This window comes from Symsagittifera roscoffensis, chromosome 4 (genome assembly GCF_963678635.1).
Source record: "Symsagittifera roscoffensis chromosome 4, txSymRosc1.1, whole genome shotgun sequence".
NCBI lineage: Eukaryota > Metazoa > Xenacoelomorpha > Acoela > Convolutidae > Symsagittifera > Symsagittifera roscoffensis.
Window position 1 is genome coordinate 30,352,167 of NC_087065.1, and position 20,877 is coordinate 30,373,043.

At 35.7% G+C, this 20,877-nt stretch overlaps 1 protein-coding gene across 1 annotated transcript in view; it reads left to right on the forward strand.

The window, feature by feature from the left end:
- Positions 1 to 15,896, forward strand: part of LOC134844372 (glycine receptor subunit alphaZ1-like) — a 124,432-nt gene extending 108,536 nt beyond the window's left edge. The window contains exons 6-7 of the mRNA XM_063861021.1: positions 14,833 to 15,076; positions 15,313 to 15,896. Coding sequence (XP_063717091.1) covers positions 14,833 to 15,076; positions 15,313 to 15,427 — 359 coding nt within the window. The 3' untranslated portion in view covers positions 15,428 to 15,896. The remainder of the gene's footprint in view (positions 1 to 14,832; positions 15,077 to 15,312) is intronic.
- The last annotated feature ends 4,981 nt before the right edge of the window (positions 15,897 to 20,877 follow it).

Genomic DNA, 20,877 nt, shown 5'->3' on the forward strand with positions numbered 1-20,877 from the left:
TTTCTCCCGATTTCTTGAAAAAAAAACATGCAAAGGTCAAACAGAGATATTAAATTTAAAAGCAACAAAAATTACCTTTAGGAACGAAGCAGAGGAAAGACTAGCATTTTCTCGAGAGGGGCGGGATTTTCAGGTCGACCAAGTTGATTTTCTAAGCTCTCCAAATCACTACAAAAACCCCTTTTTGCCGCCTTTGACCAATTTTTTAATGAATCAGACATTTTTATGAAAAAAACAGAGCACTAAAAGCGTTTTAGTTTTAGGCGCTTTTGGAAAATGTTGAACAAAAAAACGCGTTTTATGGGCGCGCGCTTCCCTTCAAACTTAAATTAGGGTCAATCAGCCAAAAATGGATGTCTTAAAATATCATACACCCAAGACTCGACACACACATTCATAAAAAAAACTATCAAAACCTCTCCACAAGAGCAGTCATATCATACAGCTGTACCGTACCTACTTAAAGTCCAAGTCTTTAAGTTTCTTAAATCAATTAGGATATTGTATCAAGACTTTGTGGTATTGCAAAATACAATATTCGATTTTAAAGCAAATTTGATTCAAAATGGATTATTGTACCGACTTTTGATACGAAAGTAACGAAATATTCGTGCTCAGGTGGGTTTTTTTCTTCAGACAAACTTTGACTTTTTAACTAGCCATTTTTGACGGAATTTCTTTATATCATTCGAAAGATATTGTTGTCGTGAGCCTAAATTTGAAAGAGTATTTCATCTGTGATCGTTTTTGGTAATGTGACGGGGGTTTAAATGTTGCCATTTTGGCCAATTTGGGACAATTAACGCGCTATTGAGTGGTAATCCGTCTCAGAAATCGTTCCAAATTGGTTAAAAGAAGCTTAATTGCCCTAATTAATTGTTACAAGGAGCGAAATATATCTTATTGTGCTTTATATGGCGTGTATGCGGGTCTTTTTCATAAAAACTTGATCGGTTTGAGCGGTTTTGTTGGAAAAACTGCTCAAATCTTGCTTAAAAAACCGCTCAAATCTTTTGCGCGGTTTTTGAGCGGTTTTTTACGATAAACCACTCAAAACCGTTCAAATCTTGCGCGTTTTCTGGCGTTTTTTTTGGATAAACCGTTCAAAAACCACTCAAACCGCTCATTTTGATGCAAGATTTTGCGCGCAATTGTCTAAAAAACCGCTCAAACCGCTCAAATCTTGCTTCAAATTGGGTGAAAAATCTCGACTCGGGTTGGCTAATATTCTCCAAAAACTAGACCCTCCAGAGAATGGCGTGACGGTCAGCAAGCACTTATTTCCCATCTCTCCCGACTTCTTGAAAAAAAAACATGCAAAGGTCAAACAGAGATATTAAATTTAAAAGCAACAAAAATTACCTTTAGGAACGAAGCAGAGGAAAGACTAGCATTTTCTCGAGAGGGGCGGGATTTTCAGGTCGACCAAGTTGATTTTCTGAGCTCTCCAAATCACTTTAAAAACCCCTTTTTGCCTGCTTTGACCAATTTTTTAATGCATCAGACATTTTTATGAAAAAAACAGAGCACTAAAAGCGTTTTAGTTTTAGGCACTTTTGGAAAATGTTGAACAAAAAAACGCGTTTTATGGGCGCGCGCTCCCCTTCAAAAATAAATTAGGGTCAATCAGCCAAAAATGGATGTCTTAAAATAGCATACACCCAAGACTCGACAAATACATTCATAAAAAAAACTATCAAAACCTCTCGAAAAGAGCAGTCATATCATACAGCTGTACCGTACCTACTTAAAGTCCAAGTCTTTAAGTTTCTTAAATCAATTAAGATAATGTATCAAGACTTTGTGGTATTGCAAAATACAAATATTTGATTTAAAAGCAAATTTGATTCAAAATGGATTATTGTACCGACTTTCGATACGAAAGTAACGAAATATTCGTGCTCAGGTGGGTTTTTTTCTTCAGACAAACTTTGACTTTTTAACTAGCCATTTTTGACGAAATTTCTTTATATCATTTGAAAGGTATTGTTGTCGTGAGCCTAAATTTGAAAAAATATTTCACCTGTGATCGTTTTTGGTAATGTGACGGGGGTTTAAATGTTGCCATTTTGGCCAATTTGGGACAATTAACGCGCTATTGAGTGGTAATCCGTCTCAGAAATCGTTCAAATTGGTTAAAAGAAGCTGAATTGCCCTAATTAATTGTTACAAGGAGCGAAATATATCTTATTGTACTTTATATGGCGTGTGGGCAGATGATTTTAGTAAATTTAAAAAAAAAAGTTTCATTTTGTTTTTTTTTTAATTTATTTTTTTTTGTTTTTACTGCTCCCCCGGGTTGGCCTCCATACACCGAAAATACTTTTCATACAATTTCATACATCAAGTGTGTCGGAAAATGCTTGTCATACAATTTTCATACAATTTCTAAAAATCGTTGAAAAAAGATATAAACTTCTTTCTGGGGCTGTTTGATTCTAATAAAACAGTCTGGTGATGAAAAAACCGAGGTTTTTTTTGAGAAAAATGCAAATCATACAATTCCCATATATGGAATCTTTATGACTGGAAATTTTTTTGATGGCGACACAAAAAAACTTGAAACTACCCCAAAATTTTTTTTTTTATTTTTTTTCTTTCAACTGCAAATCAAATTTTGTACGCAAACAAACGATTCCAAAAACTTTTTTTTGCATGCAAAATTTAATTTTTTGTGTGCATAACGTAGTCCTGGATACAATAATGTTTTTTTTCTCATTTTTGCTGTATAACTTTTTTTTCAAAAACGCTGAAAATTCCTTTTTCTTTTGTATGGTATGCCTTGATAAATGCCTGATATTTTAAAAGTTTAATTTTTTTAAAAAATCATCTTGGAAAATTTTTGCCAAATTTCAAAAGTTTGTTACCTTCGTTATATCATTTGTGAAAAACAATTTTAAGACAATTCAGGTCGTTCTCTAAGCATTGTAAATGCAAGTCCGTCCAACCTTTGGTGGTTTGAGTAAACAAAGGTCTTTGTCACTTGTGTTAAATTACAAACACAATCCAAAATTTTTCAGAAATTAAATTTAAAAACAAAAAATCAAGTTTCTGGTTTATGGAAAAACTCCGATCATACAACTTTCTTTTATGGAAAAATGCTTATCATAGATTTTTCATACAATTTTCTGTACGTATGGAATTGTGCGAAATTGTATGACATGAAGTTTCTCATATATGGAAATTGTATGATAAGAAGTTTTGGTCAACCCGGGCCATATATCTTAGAAGGCAGTGGGAACATTCTGTGCTTCGTCCCAATACGAGCAGTAGTGTTTTGTTTAAAATATGCATTTCTTAGAGCATTCTGGAGTATCATCCAGTACACGGAAACGAAGCAAAAAGTTTCTCGAACGAAGCAGATTATATTTGGGATAATTCACGATAAACAAAATGCACTCATTAATTTACTCATTGCGTTTCTGGCTTGGTGAAACAATTAGAAACTTAAGCCCAAAAAAGCAAAACTGCTCGTATCAAGGCGAGGCCCTGAATGTTCCGACTTCCTTTCAAGGTCTATGGGGCAGTAAAAACTTTTTAATTAATTGTAAAAAATGTAAAATGAACTTAGTAGCGCGAAATATGCTGCGCGTTGATTGTCCCAAATTGGCCTAAATCCAATTAGGAAACCCCAATAACTTTACGAAAAAAGATCGCGGGAAATATGTTTTCAAATTTAGACTCAGGCAACAAAAACTTTTGAGTGATATAAAAAAGTTCTGTGAAAAAATGGCTAGTTAAAAAGTCAAAATTTGTCTGAAGAAAAAGAACCAACCCGAGCACAAATATTCCGTTACGTTTGGTACGAAATCTGAACAAAAAAATCACCATCAAACAGAACATATGGTAGTGAGACTTTATCAGAATTTAAAGTTATAAACTAAATTTAACACATTTGAAGAGCTCTCTGCTCTATGATCGAACCGACAAAGTACAGCAACAAGTTTACCTTTATCAAGGTGTCAATAACATGAAACATGAAAGCAGAAATGATTTAAAAACTTAAAACTCAAAAAATACAAGGAAAGCACTATCATCCATCATTTACACACAAAACCTTAAGACACAAAATTTTGTGCGAAATAAAATTTTGATTTTATTGTCGAAACATTCATAAACAAGATACTGGATAAAAATACAAGAATAATTTCTTTTATGAAGTACACGCAGTCTAAAATCAAAGCAGTAGAATCACAGCAATAAGTTTTGGTACTAGTTTACTTGTTTGGTCCCTCAAAAATGCTATGGTTCTTAATAAAAACAAGAGAGTGTTTGGGTTAATTCACACAGCCAGCAGCTTAATTTTGGTATTTTTGACATAGGTGTAGCTTAGCGGATACGAATTTGGTGACCAACCCCAAAATGTAGATTCGAGTCCCCGCGTGCTTTTGTTTTTAGAAAATAGACGGGACCAATCGTCTAAACTAGTTTTCGCACGGGACCAAACAAAAAAACTAGCACCTAAATATCAATTTAATGAGATATTTATATTAACAGTTAACAACCAAAGACCGAAATATCACTACTAAATTCAAGAAGACCGCTCGTATACCAGGACAAAGCGCTAAACGTTCCGACTGCCCCGTAAGTCATATCGAGTAAATTTTTGGGGAAAATAAGAAAAACCTTTAAACTTCCGACAGCATCAAAAATCAAGTTTAAAAACTTGTTTGCTACGAAAATAATGCAACCTATTAGCTAGCCTCAATTCTATTAACGAATTGGTTGTACGAGATAACTCGCCACGCATTAATAATTTGCGTTACGCTCACAAGATTATGGATGAAGCCATCAAAATGCGCATAAAGTTGTCCAGAGCATGGCCAAATTGACTGTTTTCAAACTCCCAAAACTATGAAAAAATTGATCGAAGATAATTTTTTTTAAATTGGTTTCAAAGAGTCGATATCTTCAATGTGGCATATATATTTTTTGCTCACTATTATTATTTCGACTGCCAAAAATTGACTGAATAAAAAAGAACACGAAGCATACATATTTGTTTTCTTCGAAAGTTGGAACATTAGTTTTTACCAGAAGCTCTGAAAAATTCTACCACATGGAACAGCATGAAGTAACCCCCTCTCAAAAGTATTTAGAAAATTATACAAAATCCACGAATTCAAGGTAAGGAAATATGAAAATTATTAGACGAAACAAATATACAAGTAGCAGTATAAACTGAAACACTCGTACAAAAACATATTCAGAAAATTGATATTCAGAAGTAAAAAATGCAAACAATTGTATTAATAAAACACAACTGGGAAAAAAAATCGTCACGTCCCTCTTCAATCAGAAAAACAGATCGGATTTTAGAAATTAACAAATACAGGTAGTAAAAGCTTAAATTTGAAAAAAAAACACAGAAACACAAATTTCTTGAAAGAACATTAAGAAACTTTCAATCTACCCGAAAGAAACCATAAAGTTTTAGGCAAACCATTTTTTATCAAATGATAGCCATATTGCCTAAGATACGAACGTAGTTACACATAAAAAAAAAACCAGTAGACAGTTTCAGGCACTAAACAAAAATAATAACTATTCGAAAATCAATTTGATCAAAAAACGAACTTTAAGCAGCAGATCTAGAAATTGCCATTCTAATAGATGCAGATGCAAATCCAGCGTCATTTATATAGCAAAACACGGCATCACAACTGCCGAGTGCACAAAAACACACCTTCCCTTCAAACTGTCGGATAAATAAAATAAACTCTTCACTGGATAAATATGAAGAGAAAACAAAACTTGCTCTTCGTAATAATTTCCTTTCCTTCATACACAAAAATATACCACCTTTTAATATACCAACGTTAAGTTCCTCTTATCCATAACAATTTATTAATTACTGGATATTCTAAAAAGTAAAAATTGATAAACAGTGAATACATTAGCGAAGCTAATAAATAACACATTATATCCACAGTTTTATCAACTACCAGATGGTTTAAATCTTCATCACATTTTTAAAAAGATGAGAAAAAACACTTTTAATCAAAACATGTTCCTGGGCTGAGGCGCTCGACTCATGATTTGACCGAAACAGTCGAACGATGTCCGTTTTTGATTTTTTCAGTCGAACGATATCCGTCTTCAAATTTGTTCGACTTTACCGGACATTGTTCGACTTTGTTCAACTTTATCAGGAATTAATCAAACCGTCCTAATTTAAGACAAAACTCGGACTTCATTTGACCTTTTCTGTCGAATCAATTGCTGAAAACCTCAGCCTGGGCAGCAGCAAAATATGATAGAAAGAGCCACAAACTTGAGGATCGTAGATTCGTATAGCACGGGTTGAGGTGTTTGACTGTGGTCGAAACGGTCGAAACGTAGCCGTGTTTTTGATCGACCCAAATTGCCTATGTTTCGACCGAACCGACGAATCGACCAAAGGAAAAATGTGTTCGGCTGTGTTCGATCGAAGCCGATTATATTTTGAGTGAATCGACCCAAGTCGGCTATGTTTCGGCCGATGCGACCACAGAAAGATGTGTTCGACGGAAGCCAATTATGTTTCGAACGCCTCGACCAAATTCTCGTTGTTTCGACCGTATCAATAGAAAGAAAATGTTTTCAAGTGTTTTCGAGGCAACTGATATTCCAAAAACAATTCCTTTTAAATTTTCTGTTAAATGCATCAACCATAACTAAATATAGGGGTTACTAAGTGAAAAGAAACATATTGCGCTTTAGCCTCTCAGTGAAACAGTGAAACGACATTTTGTTTTATCTTTTACTCCAGGTGAAAATTAAGTTTCTAGGTCAAAATGTTTTGTTTTATCTTTTACTCCAGGTGGAAATTAACTTTCCAAGTCAAAATGTTATAATAGTTCGACCCTAGCTCTACCTGGATCGACATTGTTGCGGCCCTAGTTCGACTCTGATTTGACCCTAGCTCGACTCTGATTTGACCCTAGCTCGACCTTGATTCGACTCTAATTCGACCCTGATTCGACTCTAATTCGACCCTGATTCGACTCTAGTTCGACTCTAGAATTACCCTAATTTGACCCTAGTTCGGCCATCAGAATGATATCAGGTGTGTATTTTTGATCTGGAAAACTTTGTTGTTCGACCGACTTCTGTCTGATCAGATTTCGTCCAGTTCGACCGGGGTAATTAATTGTTATTTTTAATTGACGACTGCTGTGTTATTGGTGACATAATGTATCTTTTGATTGTTTTCTAGCTCGTTTTTATGGTGACATTTTTTTTTGTTGACCCAAAAACTTGCTTATAATTTCGGGACATTGTGTAAGCTTTCTGGTGGTGGTTTGCTCTGTTTCAGTTTTGCAAGTAAAAAAACTCACTTTTTCTCTAAATCTCTTTCATCATTCGACCCCATGCGATTCACAATTGACCCCGTTCGAATAATGATTCAACGCTGTTCGACTTATGGTTCGACCCCATTGGACCATGATTTGACCCCACTCGACCCGTGATTCGACCCCGCTCGAACAGAGATTCGATCCCGTTCGACCTATGATTCGACCACGTTCGACCCATGATTTGACCTCGCTCGACTCATGATTCGACCCCGTTCGACCCATGATTAGACCCCGCTCGAACCAAGATTCGATCCCGTCCGACTTATGATTCGACCCCGTTCGACCCATAATTTGACCTGCTCGACCAATGATTCTACCTCGTTCGGCTCATAATTCGACCTTGTTCAACACATGATTCGACCGTAATTTACGACGAAAATCGGACATCGCTCGACCGTGTCGGACGAATCATGAGTCGAACACCTCAGCCCGGGTTTCTTTTTCCAAGCCCCGGTGAATCATGAAGAACAGTTTGTTCAAGCAAGACCAGGGGCGGCTTTAGGGGAGGGGGGGGGGGGGGGGGGGGTGGACGCCTTCCTTCATGAATTCGACCCCTGCTGACCCAAAGGGTCCCCCCTTTGATACTTTTGATGAATTCCATTTTTGACCGACCGACCCTAAAACTTTTCTAAAGGCGCTTTTGGCACCAATTTATACTATTTATTGAGGGGGAGTTCCAAAAAGTTCCAAAACTTTCCAAAAAGTGCTCCAAAACTGCTTTTTTGACCTGTTTTTTTTTTCAAAAATTTGCCGGCGGCGCAGACAATTTGGCCAAAACAGTTTTTCTTAACGTTTCAGGAGAGCTCGCAAATCAATTTGGTCGACCTAAAAAAAAGGTCGTCTAAATTTTTGAGTTTTTGAAAATCCAGCCCCCTCGAGAAACTCCTAGATCCGCCCCTGAGTAAGACTTTAAGCAAAGTACATATATCTGAATATGAAATAACACTAAAGTTAGATATTTGACTGGCAACTAAATCATCAATTTAAAAAAAAGAATGAACACAAAAAGAATAAAATCCATGTTCATAAGAATTCAAACCGACAAACAATTGTGAAAAGTGCTTGAGCGCTTAAAACTGACATAAAAAGAATTCAAAACTTTCTAATGATTTTTTGTTAAAACCCAGATACGTAAGCGAAGCCCCAATTTCATACGAAAAATGTAGTCTCCATTTACACCAACTAATAAAATTGGAGGCGGTCATTATCACCATCATCGCCATCGTGGTTGTTTATACACCCTTTCCCGGTACTCAAGGGTTTGATCTTGTTAAAACTTTTTCGGATATTGAATGGGATTTTTTAACATTTCACAAATTTCATTTCTCTAAATTGAGCTCAAGTTCTTTCGTACTTCACTTTTCGTTGTGTCTGCCTGTAATTTCTGACTGGTCAAAGATGAGCTAGTTTTTTTTTGTTCAACTTTTCTGGTTGTTCATTTTTCCACATCTGTGAGTCTCCAATATCCACTACTCAAATAACTGCTCCAAGATGAGCTGGATTCAAAATTCCTTGGCTCTAAAATAAGCTTGAACTCTAGTTTTGTTTAATTCTAAAAAGAGCACGAACTTACTCGAGGATAAGAGTTTTGTCTGCTCTATGATGAGCTAGATTTGTAAACAGAAATCAAAAAGAGTCGAACCAGTTAAAACTTCACTATCGATACCATGCAATCATAAAAATAACAAAAAGCCATCAAGTACCAAGACGCCTACGAGAAAAAACATAAATATTTTTTTTGATATATTGAATCATGAAACTCTCTTGACGAAAAGTTTTCGTCAAGAGAGATCAACAGCAAAGTGAATAAAGTTTTATATTTTCAGTTATACTCCTCGCAATCAAAGAGTCCTTAAAAAAAGAAATGATGTCAAATAGCTACCAGAGTTATTGAATTTTGTTTATGTCCTCAAAGGTAAATGGCACGCCTAGCAACTGCAACCTTTTCCGTCGAGTTTTTCTTGTTTGCCCTCAAACATGTCCACAACGCTGTTATCATACAAAACCAACCCATCAAGAATAAATTTCTTGAACAGCTCTTTGAGACCGACTTCAATCACAAACTTCACACTCTGGAATAACCATCAGCTCATGTGCGTAGAAAAATTTTGATGCTGGCCAGGAAAAAATGGATCTCGTAAACTTAAACAAAAGGGGGGACCCTTTGGAAAAAATTGGCACCCTCTCCCACCTCGGCACGCTACTGAGCTGGCCCCTTCTCAATCAATCCACTCAACTTGTATGTCTCACGACACTTCTCAGCAAAAACAAAATCATTGAATTACTTGTTAAGCTGATACTCAAATCCCATCAAATCACCCATAGCTTCCTCATTGGTTTCTCCTTCAGGCCAAATTACTGCTAACTATTCAGTCTGTGGACAGCCAATTCACACGAGAGAAAACAATCCCAATTTCACTATGTAAGAAGTTGAAGTCTTTATAATACTTCTCAATCATTTTGAGACTAGATTAAAACCATTTCAAGTTTTATAGCAAGGCTTCAAAAGTTTCTTTCAACCCAGATGGAAAGTCATCAAAAAGAAAAATAAATAATGGTAATCACTGTTTTCTGATGCCGCGAATTAAAAAATGTGCTATATCACAGGCTAAGCAAGCCCTGGGCATGCGCTTTAGCCGGCAAAACTTACCGTGCCCTTAGGGATTCGACCCACTGCTGACCCAATGGGTCCTCCATTTCTACTAATTTGAGATATCACTTTTGGTGACAGATCCCAAAATATTTCTTAGGGCGCCAATATATGCTAATTTTGAGGGGGGAGCGCGCGCCAAAAAAACACGATTATTGGCCAAAATTTTACAAAAAGTGCCTCAAAACGCTTTTTGCCTGTGGCGCTGAAAAATTTGGATAAATTAGGCACTTTATAATAATTTCAGATAGCTCAGAAAATCAAGTTGACGGAACTAAAAGAACAGGCCCGCAAAATTTTTTACACGCTACTAAACCCGAGCAGTATTATATATTGTAAAATGACTGTTCCCCGTAGACAATTGATAGCTTTACAGATGAAACACGAATGGAATATTCGAGTGATAGCGTCAATACTTCATGTCGCGCGGCAAATCACAAATAAAAAGTATGTCAAGGAACTGTATATAATTGTTATTGAAAATAACCAATGATACGCAGTCGCCTCTTGAAAAACTGAAGCAAATTATCTCTAGACAACTAGTTTATGATGCAATTTTCTAGAAAAAATTGTACGAAGACATAAACTAGCTCCTTGGCCGAGAGAAGCATACTGATATCAAATCGAATGGCAATGATCTCTTAGAATCAATCAGTCAGTCAATCAGTCAGTAGTTTTCTACCCTCTTTTGTTCAAAGGTTCAAAATGTGCCGTTATAATTCTGTTTGCCTCTCATTGTTGAAGTACTTGTTATTTTCCTGAAACTTTTGTTGCAGCCTAAAGCGGCCTGCATAATGTTCGTATTCATCACCTTTTCCTGTTTTTCCATTTTCGTGTCTTTTCTGTTTTCTTTCAGTGACAGAAGCGGCCTCCGTAAAATGTTTCGAATTTTGCGTTGCCAAGAGATTTCAAGCAACTTTCGGCGCTAAGATTTTTATTCGTTTCAAGAACAAAGTCCACAGCGGCCTTCATTAATCGATATTATAAAACATCTCTACAATAATTTTTCAAACTTTTTGTAACAACGAAAATTTTTGAAAAGTCTACAATTTTCTCAATGCCGTTCGGAAATCTCGCGCAAGCGGTCGTAAGCGCTATCGTTTTGGTTTGGGATGTAGGATATCGACTGATATGTCCCGTCGGAATCTTATTGCGGTTTTCTCGAACAAGAGTCCATATGCTTCTGCCAGACGTCCATTGCATTTGTTCAGCCCCTTCATGATACATTATCGATACGTTCGTCCAATACTTCAATCTCATACCTCAATTCCATAAAAACCACTTTTATGCCACACTTCATATACCTACAAGTTAGTTATTTCACTCTACGACAACTTCATTTTTCGTCATTATTTGGTTGTTTTTTATGTCCAACAAATTATGCGTCTGACCCATCACCACAAGGTTTTTGAAATAAAATGCTAAATTTTGCTGAATCGTTTTTCACAGCACTTTGTCGCAATTGTTCCGCGTGGACTATCTTTCTGACTGTATTGAGTTGTTGTCATTGATGAAGAATAACCTTCTTCTTGGGAAATTTATATTGAAGGCGCTAACACCTCTAGCGTCAAAACTTCTCATGATGGTTTCTTTTCGAGGAAACATCACTGAAAATATTTGAACAATAGTGAGACTGCTTAAAAATATACCTTATAGAAATTTTTTAAAAATTTCTGGGGAAAATTTAATTTTCAGCTTATTTGGTAGACTGTTCAACCTTTTGTTCCAGCGAGCGAACATTTACCAAAATTTGCTGAAACTTTTGAAATGATCAGTCTAGTTGCTGAATTTTTATCATTTTTTGCTAAAAGGTTTTTGATCTATTCTGACATAGAAATAAACCCGGTAGTTGAAAAATGAGTTTTTGTAATCAGCTTAAAATGAATACGCTTAGTGATGGGCAGCCAGTGTAGATCATGCAAAAATGGCGACATGCTAAGAAATTTTGATATCTTGAAGATATATCTGCATGCCGCATTCTGAACTATCTGTAATTTTTGATTAGTTTTTGTGGTAACCCAGAGTACAAACTGTTGCAGTAATCAAGCCAAGAGAGAATGAGCATTCGGACCAGAAGATGTCTGTTGGAGAAACTGAAACTGTTACGGATGAAACCATTTGTCTCAACTGAAAATAACAGCTCCTGCACAACAGTTGAATTTGTTGTGCCATTTTCATGTGTAGATCAAATATTATTCCCAGCGATTTAAAAACAATCAAAATGGCAACCGTTGATGACAAATTTCTAGTTTCATGTGTTTTTTAGCTTTTTAAAAAAATTGTTCTCTCAACAATCATTTCTGTTTTCTTTTTTTTCTTGTAATAATTTTCACACTCACGTTTTCGAACCAATCAACAAATTTATTTAAGTCGATTTGAATTTTGTCAATACTCCCCTCATCTGAGGATAGACTACAGTAAAGCATGGTGTTATCTGCATAGATTTGATAGTCCAAACAAGTTTTCAAAAATACAGTTCGTATAGGCGAAAGATAGACTGTGAAGAGCAACAGTCCTAGCAAAGATCTTTGTAGAACCTCAGTTTTAATGATGCGAAGTTTCCATATAGCTTGATTTATCTTGAAACGTTGTATTTTACTACTGAGGTATGATGTGATCATTTTATTTTTGCCAATTCTCTAACACCTACATATTTCTCGAGTGTAAGTAGCCATATCTCCAGGTCAATTGTATCAAATGATGAAGTAAGGTCTAGAGCGACGACAGCTTTTTCTTTTTTTATCCAGCCTGAGTGAGAGCGTCAAAATTTGATGTCGAGGCGAATCACAAAAAAGTACGTCAAGGAAGTGTAGACAATTATCATAGAAAACAGCCAATGATGCGCAAACTCCTCTTGAAAACTTAAGCAAAGTCTCTAGCGCTGGAAGTGTCTCATGCACTATTCGACAAATATTCTACGATGCAAAGTTCTAGAAAAAATCGTATGAACACATGAAGCAGCTCTTTGGCCGAGTCAAGGATACTCATAACACATCAAACAGCAATAATCTCTTAGAATCAGATCTATGGAACCACGACGTCTTCATAAGATATAAACACTTCATCCAACCCGAAACTGATTTTTTCTAGAAGTTTCATAATGTATTGTATATTTTAGAACTTTTTTCAGACCCCGGATGGAAGCAACTCGTTCGCATTTCCTCTTTTATGCTTTCAATTTTTAATTTGATTATAAAGTTTTTTTTACTAAACAATCAAAATCCCTAACTTATTTCTGAAAACTTATTGTTAAGTGACTACTGTTACTACTCCATGTGACGACGACCAACATAGAAATGACTAGAATAAAGTCGAACTCATGTTTATTCCAGGTACAAATCTTTTGAAAGCAGGGCATAAGGGTAGAATTAAACTCAGTAACGAACTGACGAACCGCGGTAAACCATCCGGCTGTAAAATTAGCGTGGAAAGCATACAGTGAACTTCATCCGAAATTACTCAATGCGATAACAGGTCCAACTCATCTCAAGTTAGTTTATTATTCAAGACTGCTTTCAATTAGTTTGGGATGCTCGACCAGACGCTCCCCCTCCCAGCTCCAAACGCCCTAGCATATTAAAAAGGATATCATCGCTCCCCATCAGGCATGAGATCTCTGACCTCCCGAAGGTGGCCGGCATATAAAAGGAGCTATTTTTTTTCTTTCAAAAATTGCTCCTAAGAAAAAGCCAATATCGGCTCTGATATTTGACTCTTAACGTCTTGCAGCAGCTTTAACTTAAGTCTTCTCTCACTGTCTAGAAATCGACAGATGATCTCCAAAAAAAATTGTTTTCGAAAGTTTTCATTTTTTTTTGCTTCTGTCCTACTTTTTACTTGCATCCGACCAGTTATCCTTGTTATGTTTTTTGACCTTTTTATTCTAAGATATCCTTGTTATTTTTAAAGACATTAAGTTTCAAACTTCTCGATTTTATAATGGAACATCACGCTGTCATCGGTTTTTTGATAGTTTTAACCACCTCAAAAATACATTTGCTGTATCAGACTTTCAACTTGGTAAGTTTAGTTTGAGATTGTATCGCTTTTTGTCGCACTTCTTTCTTGTTTCCCATTTCTTTCACCTCTCTGTGATTAACCGCAGCTATCCAGGAAATCAAGGTGACCAGGGGCGGATCTAGGATTTTCTCAAGGGGTGGGGGCGGATTTTCAAAAAAAATTCGATTATTTTGTGGACTTTTTTAGGGTCGACCAAATTGGTATTCCGAGCTCTCGCAAAGCACTAAAAATAAACTTAAAATAGGCCACAAAAGCGTTTTAGGACACTTTTTGGAAAATTTTTGACCAAAAATAGCGTTTTTTCGGAGGGCGTCGCCGCTCAAACTTCGCCTTTAAGAAAAATTTTAGGGTCCGTCAGCCAAAATAGATATCTCAAAATAGGACAAAGGGGGACTCTTTGGGTCGGCAGGAGTCGAATCCCTGAGGAAAAAGGCATGAGCCCCCACCCCCCGTAAATCTGTCCCTGAATGTGATTGCCAGATATGTTCGTATCGGTCAACGTATGATCATTGACTGCTCTAGTTTTTGTCCTATTTTTTGTATGGTTTCACGAAACAACCAATAATTGTATTTTTGAGACCATTTTAAAGTGATAAGGCGACAATTCGTAGCATGGCATTAACAAGTAGAATGCGCTTGCTCCGCTTGCTCCGCATGCTCCGCAGCTTACATCCGGCAGGAGAGGAATACTGCGCGTGCATCAGTGTTCTTTGCATAATCTAATAGCCATTTGTTACCAGTTGTGGCTTGTTACGAATTGTGGGGTCGCCTCACATTCTACAGGCTGGCTTTTCGGCGCTCCATTCAATCATGAACACATTTTAGGTTTGACTTCGGGAAGACCTGCTGTCAACGCTCTTTTTCCAGCCCACGCTCGTCGGTCAGAGTCACAGGGCATGGCTGTGGAGAACGAACCCCTCAATGGATCTGCCAAACCACCGGGAGGTGAAGCTGGGGGAGCCGCAGACAGGCCACCCCGTACACGCAAACTGACACTAGCCAACCTTGCACACCGAATGATTGAGGCTCGGGTGAAGGAGGTCCCTCGCACTGTCGATAAAGTGTCCAGGTTAGCAAGATCAACAGGGGGGCTTAACCATCTCATACAACACCAAATGGAAGATGAGGCGCTATCGTCTATCGACAAAATAACAGAAGGGGTGGCCTTAGAAGTTTAAATCATATTGTGCAGTTTAATGATTCAATTCGGCTTCTTATTTTGAAGATTTCTCAAAAACAAGAAGAAAGATGCAGCGTTTGTCTTTGACTTTTCAAAGTGAAAAAAGAAGGGTGTTGACTTTTTAGGTATTTGTTCCCAATTGCGTTCCTCATCTTCAACGTGGCCTATGCCACCTATTATGCCATATGCATCCATATGTACAGACAACACCTGAGGGAGAAGATGGCACAGCTGCAGTAACAGCAGCAGTAACAGCCGCAGCTGCGTGAACACCACAAACATCCGAGACGCCAGCAGACAACCCATCTTGTTGATTGCCGCCTGTGACTCATCAAAACTATATTCAATGTTTTGGAAAATATTGCCGCACCGAATCATTCTTGAATCATTCAGAACTATTGATCGAAAAACAAAAACGCTTATGTTCCAAGTCCATATGCAGAAAAACACTAGGTGGTACCCCTAAGACGCTTAATTTTAGTCAGCCTACAGTACCCCTTGTTAATGGATCAGCACCAAAACTCATCAAATCAGACAAAAATACTGATAAGATGGTCAGCCATCCAAACTGTGTGAAGCATTTACATTACTTTCATACTCTGTGACCTTGAAAGTAGGCATTTTATTAGAAACAAACAGCTGCAGCAACTTCACTTGCCAATTTTTGTTTCTAAATTTTATAAAAAGAAGTAATTTGGTCAGATGCAGATTTTAGGTCGATAGCAAATTGATTTTCTGAGCTCACCCAAATCCCTATATAGGCCCAACTTTGACCAAATTTTCTGCACCACCGTTTGAAAAACAGGCCAAAAAAGGCGTTCTAGTCACTTTTTGAAGTCTGACCAAAAATTTGTGTTTTTTCGGCGCGCGCTCTTATCCCAAAAAACTATATATTGGCGCCAAAGGCACCTTCAGAAAACTTTTAGAGTAGATCAGCCAAAAATGGAGGTCTGAAATTAGTACTAGAGGGGGACCCTTTGTGCAGGAAGGGGGGGTCAAATCCCAGAGAGGGAAGGAGCTTCCGCCCACCGCCCTACTGATTTCCAGTCCAATCCGCTACTGAATTTTGTCCAATTTCACTTCATTGCAATTATACATTGCCTTTTGGGAGAATAGTTGTAGATTCTTCGAGCACTTATTTGCAGTTTTCTTAAAAAGTCAATTTCTCCGCTAAACTAACTTTGTTAGAGCACATCTCGCCATTTTTAATGTTCATATGTTCTTAATTCAAGCATGATCGGAATTTCCAAATTTAATTATGAATCTAAAGTTTTTCATATGACGCCGAAAAATTGGTAAATCAATTATTTCTTAACATATATGAAAAATGTATTCAAAAAAGGGATCTATTAATCTATTAACAATGACACCCTCCTCTCTTTTTCAAAAGAAAGGGTGGGGGAGGGTGGAAATAATTTAAAGTTTAAGGTAGACGAATCAATCAATCAGTTCGATCAATCAGAATGCAGCAAAATTTGATTCATAAATAGGAGGCTCTAATGATAATTGTTCCGACTTTCGAAGAACATTACGAGGCCAAACTGTGCACTGGATAGGTGCACATTTTTTTGTGTCGATATGTTCCTGGATTCCAGAGATAAGTATTTGAACATGTTCCAAATTGTAAGTGAATTCCACTTACAAGATTTACCTGGATTCCCCGTACATATAATTGTATAGTAAATTTTGTCGGCACATTTAATTTGTTGCGCAATCAAACATAGTTAGTTAGTTGTTCTGGATTCCGCAACTGTGAGTGGATTCCGCAAAATGTTAGTGGATTTTTTTGCTTTTGTTTATAGGGATAGATAAATACCAAGTATTTATCTACAAAAGTGTTCATAACGCCAAGTTTTAGATTATCACAATTTTTCAGGCATTTTTGAACTACCTTTGAAAACCATTTTACACTGACTATTAAACTTGACAATTAAACAATGAAAATTTTACGTTGACTACTATCACAACTTTCAACTCAGTATAAAGCTGTAAAACTTTCCATTGAATAAAGAGTTGCTTCAAATGCAGTTCGAAGAAACAACTTATAGAGCATCAAAAAATTTATTATTTGAAAATTAGATTAATTTTTAGTCTGTGAAGTTCATGCCAAGAAAAGAAAAGTTATTGTTTTTTTCTTGGAATTTGCTAATTTTAGCATTGGTTAGTTTCTAGCAACTTTTGATTGAGTATGCATGAAGCGATTGTTTCATAATTTTTTATCTCATTCACAAGGCGAGGAAGATAATAAAACCTTCTTGTTCAGCGAAACCTTGATAATTTTGTCTCCAAGATTCATGATATGCCAGTAAAAACCATCTGGGTTGACAGCAAACAAATATTTTGCTTATTTTTAATTCCATACAGGAAAAATGCTTGTCATACAATTACGTAGATGGATTCTATGGAAAAAAAACTTAGCTTATTTTTCCCTGATTTTTTTGCGGCAGTCAAATCTCTCATCTACTATTTTTATATGCTATATTTTACTGGCACTTAAAAATACTATGTCACGGTTTTTAGCCACTAAATTTGATTTAAAAAAAGCATTGTTGTTATTTCGTGATTTTTAATGTTGGTAATACAGTGCGGATTTGAGTTATCCGGACAAAACGAGCGAAGTTTGAAGTTTCAAAGGCGTTTTTCTCAAACTGGGTTGTGATTAGACAAAAAGTGAACTGGACAATAATTTTGCCAGAATTATTATGGTGCAGTTTTTTAAAAAAATCTTTATAAGAGAACTAATTTTTGCCTGATAGAAAAAAAACTCTTTTTTTTGTACATAAGAAATTCAAAATTTTTTCCTGAAAGCATATTTCAGAAATTTTGTGCATATTTTTGGAGGTTTTCTCATCTAGAGCCTTGTTGGGCTGCATAAGTGGCTTCTTTCGATATAAGTTTCTCGTCAATTGATCAGATAGCTTCAGCGTAAGTTTTGATGAAACAGAAATAAAGCCAAATTCACCTTTTTTATGGCGTAAAATTTGGATTGCAGATCGAATTTTGGTTGCTGCGTTTAAAAGTTTTTGTATAATTTTAAGCCAATTTGAGAAGAACGACTTAAATTTTCCGATGATCTTTGTTTTCTTTCGGTTAATTTAAATCAGCACTGTACGCTCCATTGAACTTCTTGGAGAATCGTTGAATGCAGTTCATCTGTGCAATTCTTGCTTCTTAAAGGATTTTTTTAAAAAGAAAACTTCGTTATTGTGTTTTTGAATAAAAAACACAAAAAATTAATGCGAAACTTGAATAGATTGTTCTGGAAAAAATGCTATAGTTATTTAATTTTTATGTTGGAAAAAAACTGTCGAGAACAGAGTCTCTATGCAATGTTTGGCTTCTGTACGTCCGGTGTTATACAAACTGTATAAAAATCATTTATCGATTTTTAAAAATAGTTTGACAGGCATTTTAGGTCAGCCCGTACAGCAGTGGTCAGTTTTTGCAGCAGTATTATTATTAAGACCATTTATCTACATCATTAAGACCATGTATAGAAATGGTACTGCACATTTCCTCTGATCAGGGGTAAAACCAGAAGAAGAAATTGCACTGCTGTTCCAGTACTAATTTGGTTCACTGCTGTATCGGTGGTGTTTTTGAGTCCTGCAATTCTGATCAAAAAATATCCAAGAAGATTGCTGATAGAATTTTAAAGTGCTGTTGCAGTACTGACTCAGTGCTGTTTCAGATCTATCCAGAATTATCCATTGGATTGCTGCTGCTCTACGCTGGCTCGTTCTATTAACTTTGGGTTTCCTACCTAGTAAAAGTTTTAATTCAGATCTGAATGAACCTTTTTCAGATTAAATTTTGAATCTAAAATGGATTGCGAAACGTTAAAAACTGCTTTGATACATTCAGAATGTGTTATTTCAGATATAACTTCAGAAAAGAAACTTTGTTTTTCTCGGTTGCATTTGGTTAAAAAATATTAATGAAATTTACTCAGTTTTGTTTCACATCGGAGATTATTGAAATATGTTTCCCAAAATTTGAGACAAATATCGGATGGAGTTTGGCCAAAAAGTAGACAACTTTTATTTCATACTCGTCAAAAAGTAAAAAGAAACATTCAATCTAAAAACTTGATTCCTTGCTAAAAACTCTAAAAACTACTTTCATTTGAGAAAAATTAAAATTTTAACGCCTAAAATAATCACAAATAAAGCTAATGTAAGCCTGCTCATTCGCTCGAAATTGACGAAAACTCAAATTTCAAACCGGTTTTTCTGAACACTGGGAACAATTTTTAGAAAATTTCTAAAATTGTTTGAATCACGACTGATAGGGCTTTAATATGACATATCACTCAACCCAGTCCGTCCGATGATTATTTAGGGTAACAGATTTTGCGTGGAAAGCAAAAAAAATAAAAAAACTAAAACATCCAACTCCAAAGTTCCTCCTCATGTTCATTGGTCGGAACAAAAAGAAATGCAAGTAAAACATCTACTTTTTATTTATTTTGTTTATTTATTTTTTTATCCCAACTTTATTTGATTAGTATACCATTGTCGTCTTAAGGAAGTGTCCTCTTTTAGATGTATCTAGTTTTTGCTACGTACGTATCGGATAAGGCATGAGTAGCGCACGAAAATCGGAATTTTTTAAAAGTCTTCTTACAATTTGTAAAGCAGTTGAACAAAAAATTATTTAAAAAATTGTTTGTTTCATTATTTGGTAGTTTTTTTACCGCTAATTAATCTTATTATAATTGATAATTGGAAAAGCTGTAGAAATGTCGAAATGAGTTGTTTGCTCGAATTCTTTTTTATAATTTATTAAATGTTGTGTCGGATCTAACTTCAGATCTGAAGTGTTGTGTTTCATGGTTATTTTAAATCTCAAACTTTCTATTCCAGATCTGATTTTTCAAAATTAGAACTCTCAATAGAAAACACTAGTGCTTATTCTCTGTTTTTAGTAAAAAAACGTGCGTATTCTTAGGTAGGTGCTATGGGAGGAGAGTTTGTTAGAAGATCCTTAGGTTATTATCAAAGATCTGAAATAACATAGTTTAGATCAGTGAATGAATTTAGGCAAGAAGTTAAAACTTTTCGATCATGTAATTAAAATTCATTAGTTGAGGGATTGATTAGTAAGCAACTGAGAAAAATTGATTTCTGAGAGATGAACAGAAGAGCTTTACTTTACTAAAAACTTTTAAAAACTGGCAGATGATGTTTTTGTCTCAAAGAGTCTCTTGGGTTTTGGTGACAAAATGGCGTTAGAACTGCTTTTGTTTTGGAGAATAGAGAATAAAAATCATTAAAATAAACTATCGACGCAAACGCTTTAGAAATAATAACAGTTGAGGGTATTGAAAGTATGCCAATTGGTTTCAACTTCAAGTCACTTGATACGAATGGAAACAAAAGACTTAAAGTTAGTTTTTGATAATATGCTAATTGGTTTGATTTACGTCACTGGATGCTAAATTAGCACCAAGAGTTATCAAAACTGAAATGTTGAAATTGGCTGATTGTTAGAAATAAAACGTGCGTGAAGGGAACTTATATGGTTCAAACGCAACATGTGTTGGAGTTTTTTTTGAACTTTTTTGTTTTTGAGTTTTTTGAGAGTTGTCATCAAAGGTTTTCAATTTTGCAGCCGAAACGAATAAGCTGATTCAATAATATAAATTGTCCTTAATTATCTCTGATTTTTTAAAAAAAAGTTTGAGACTT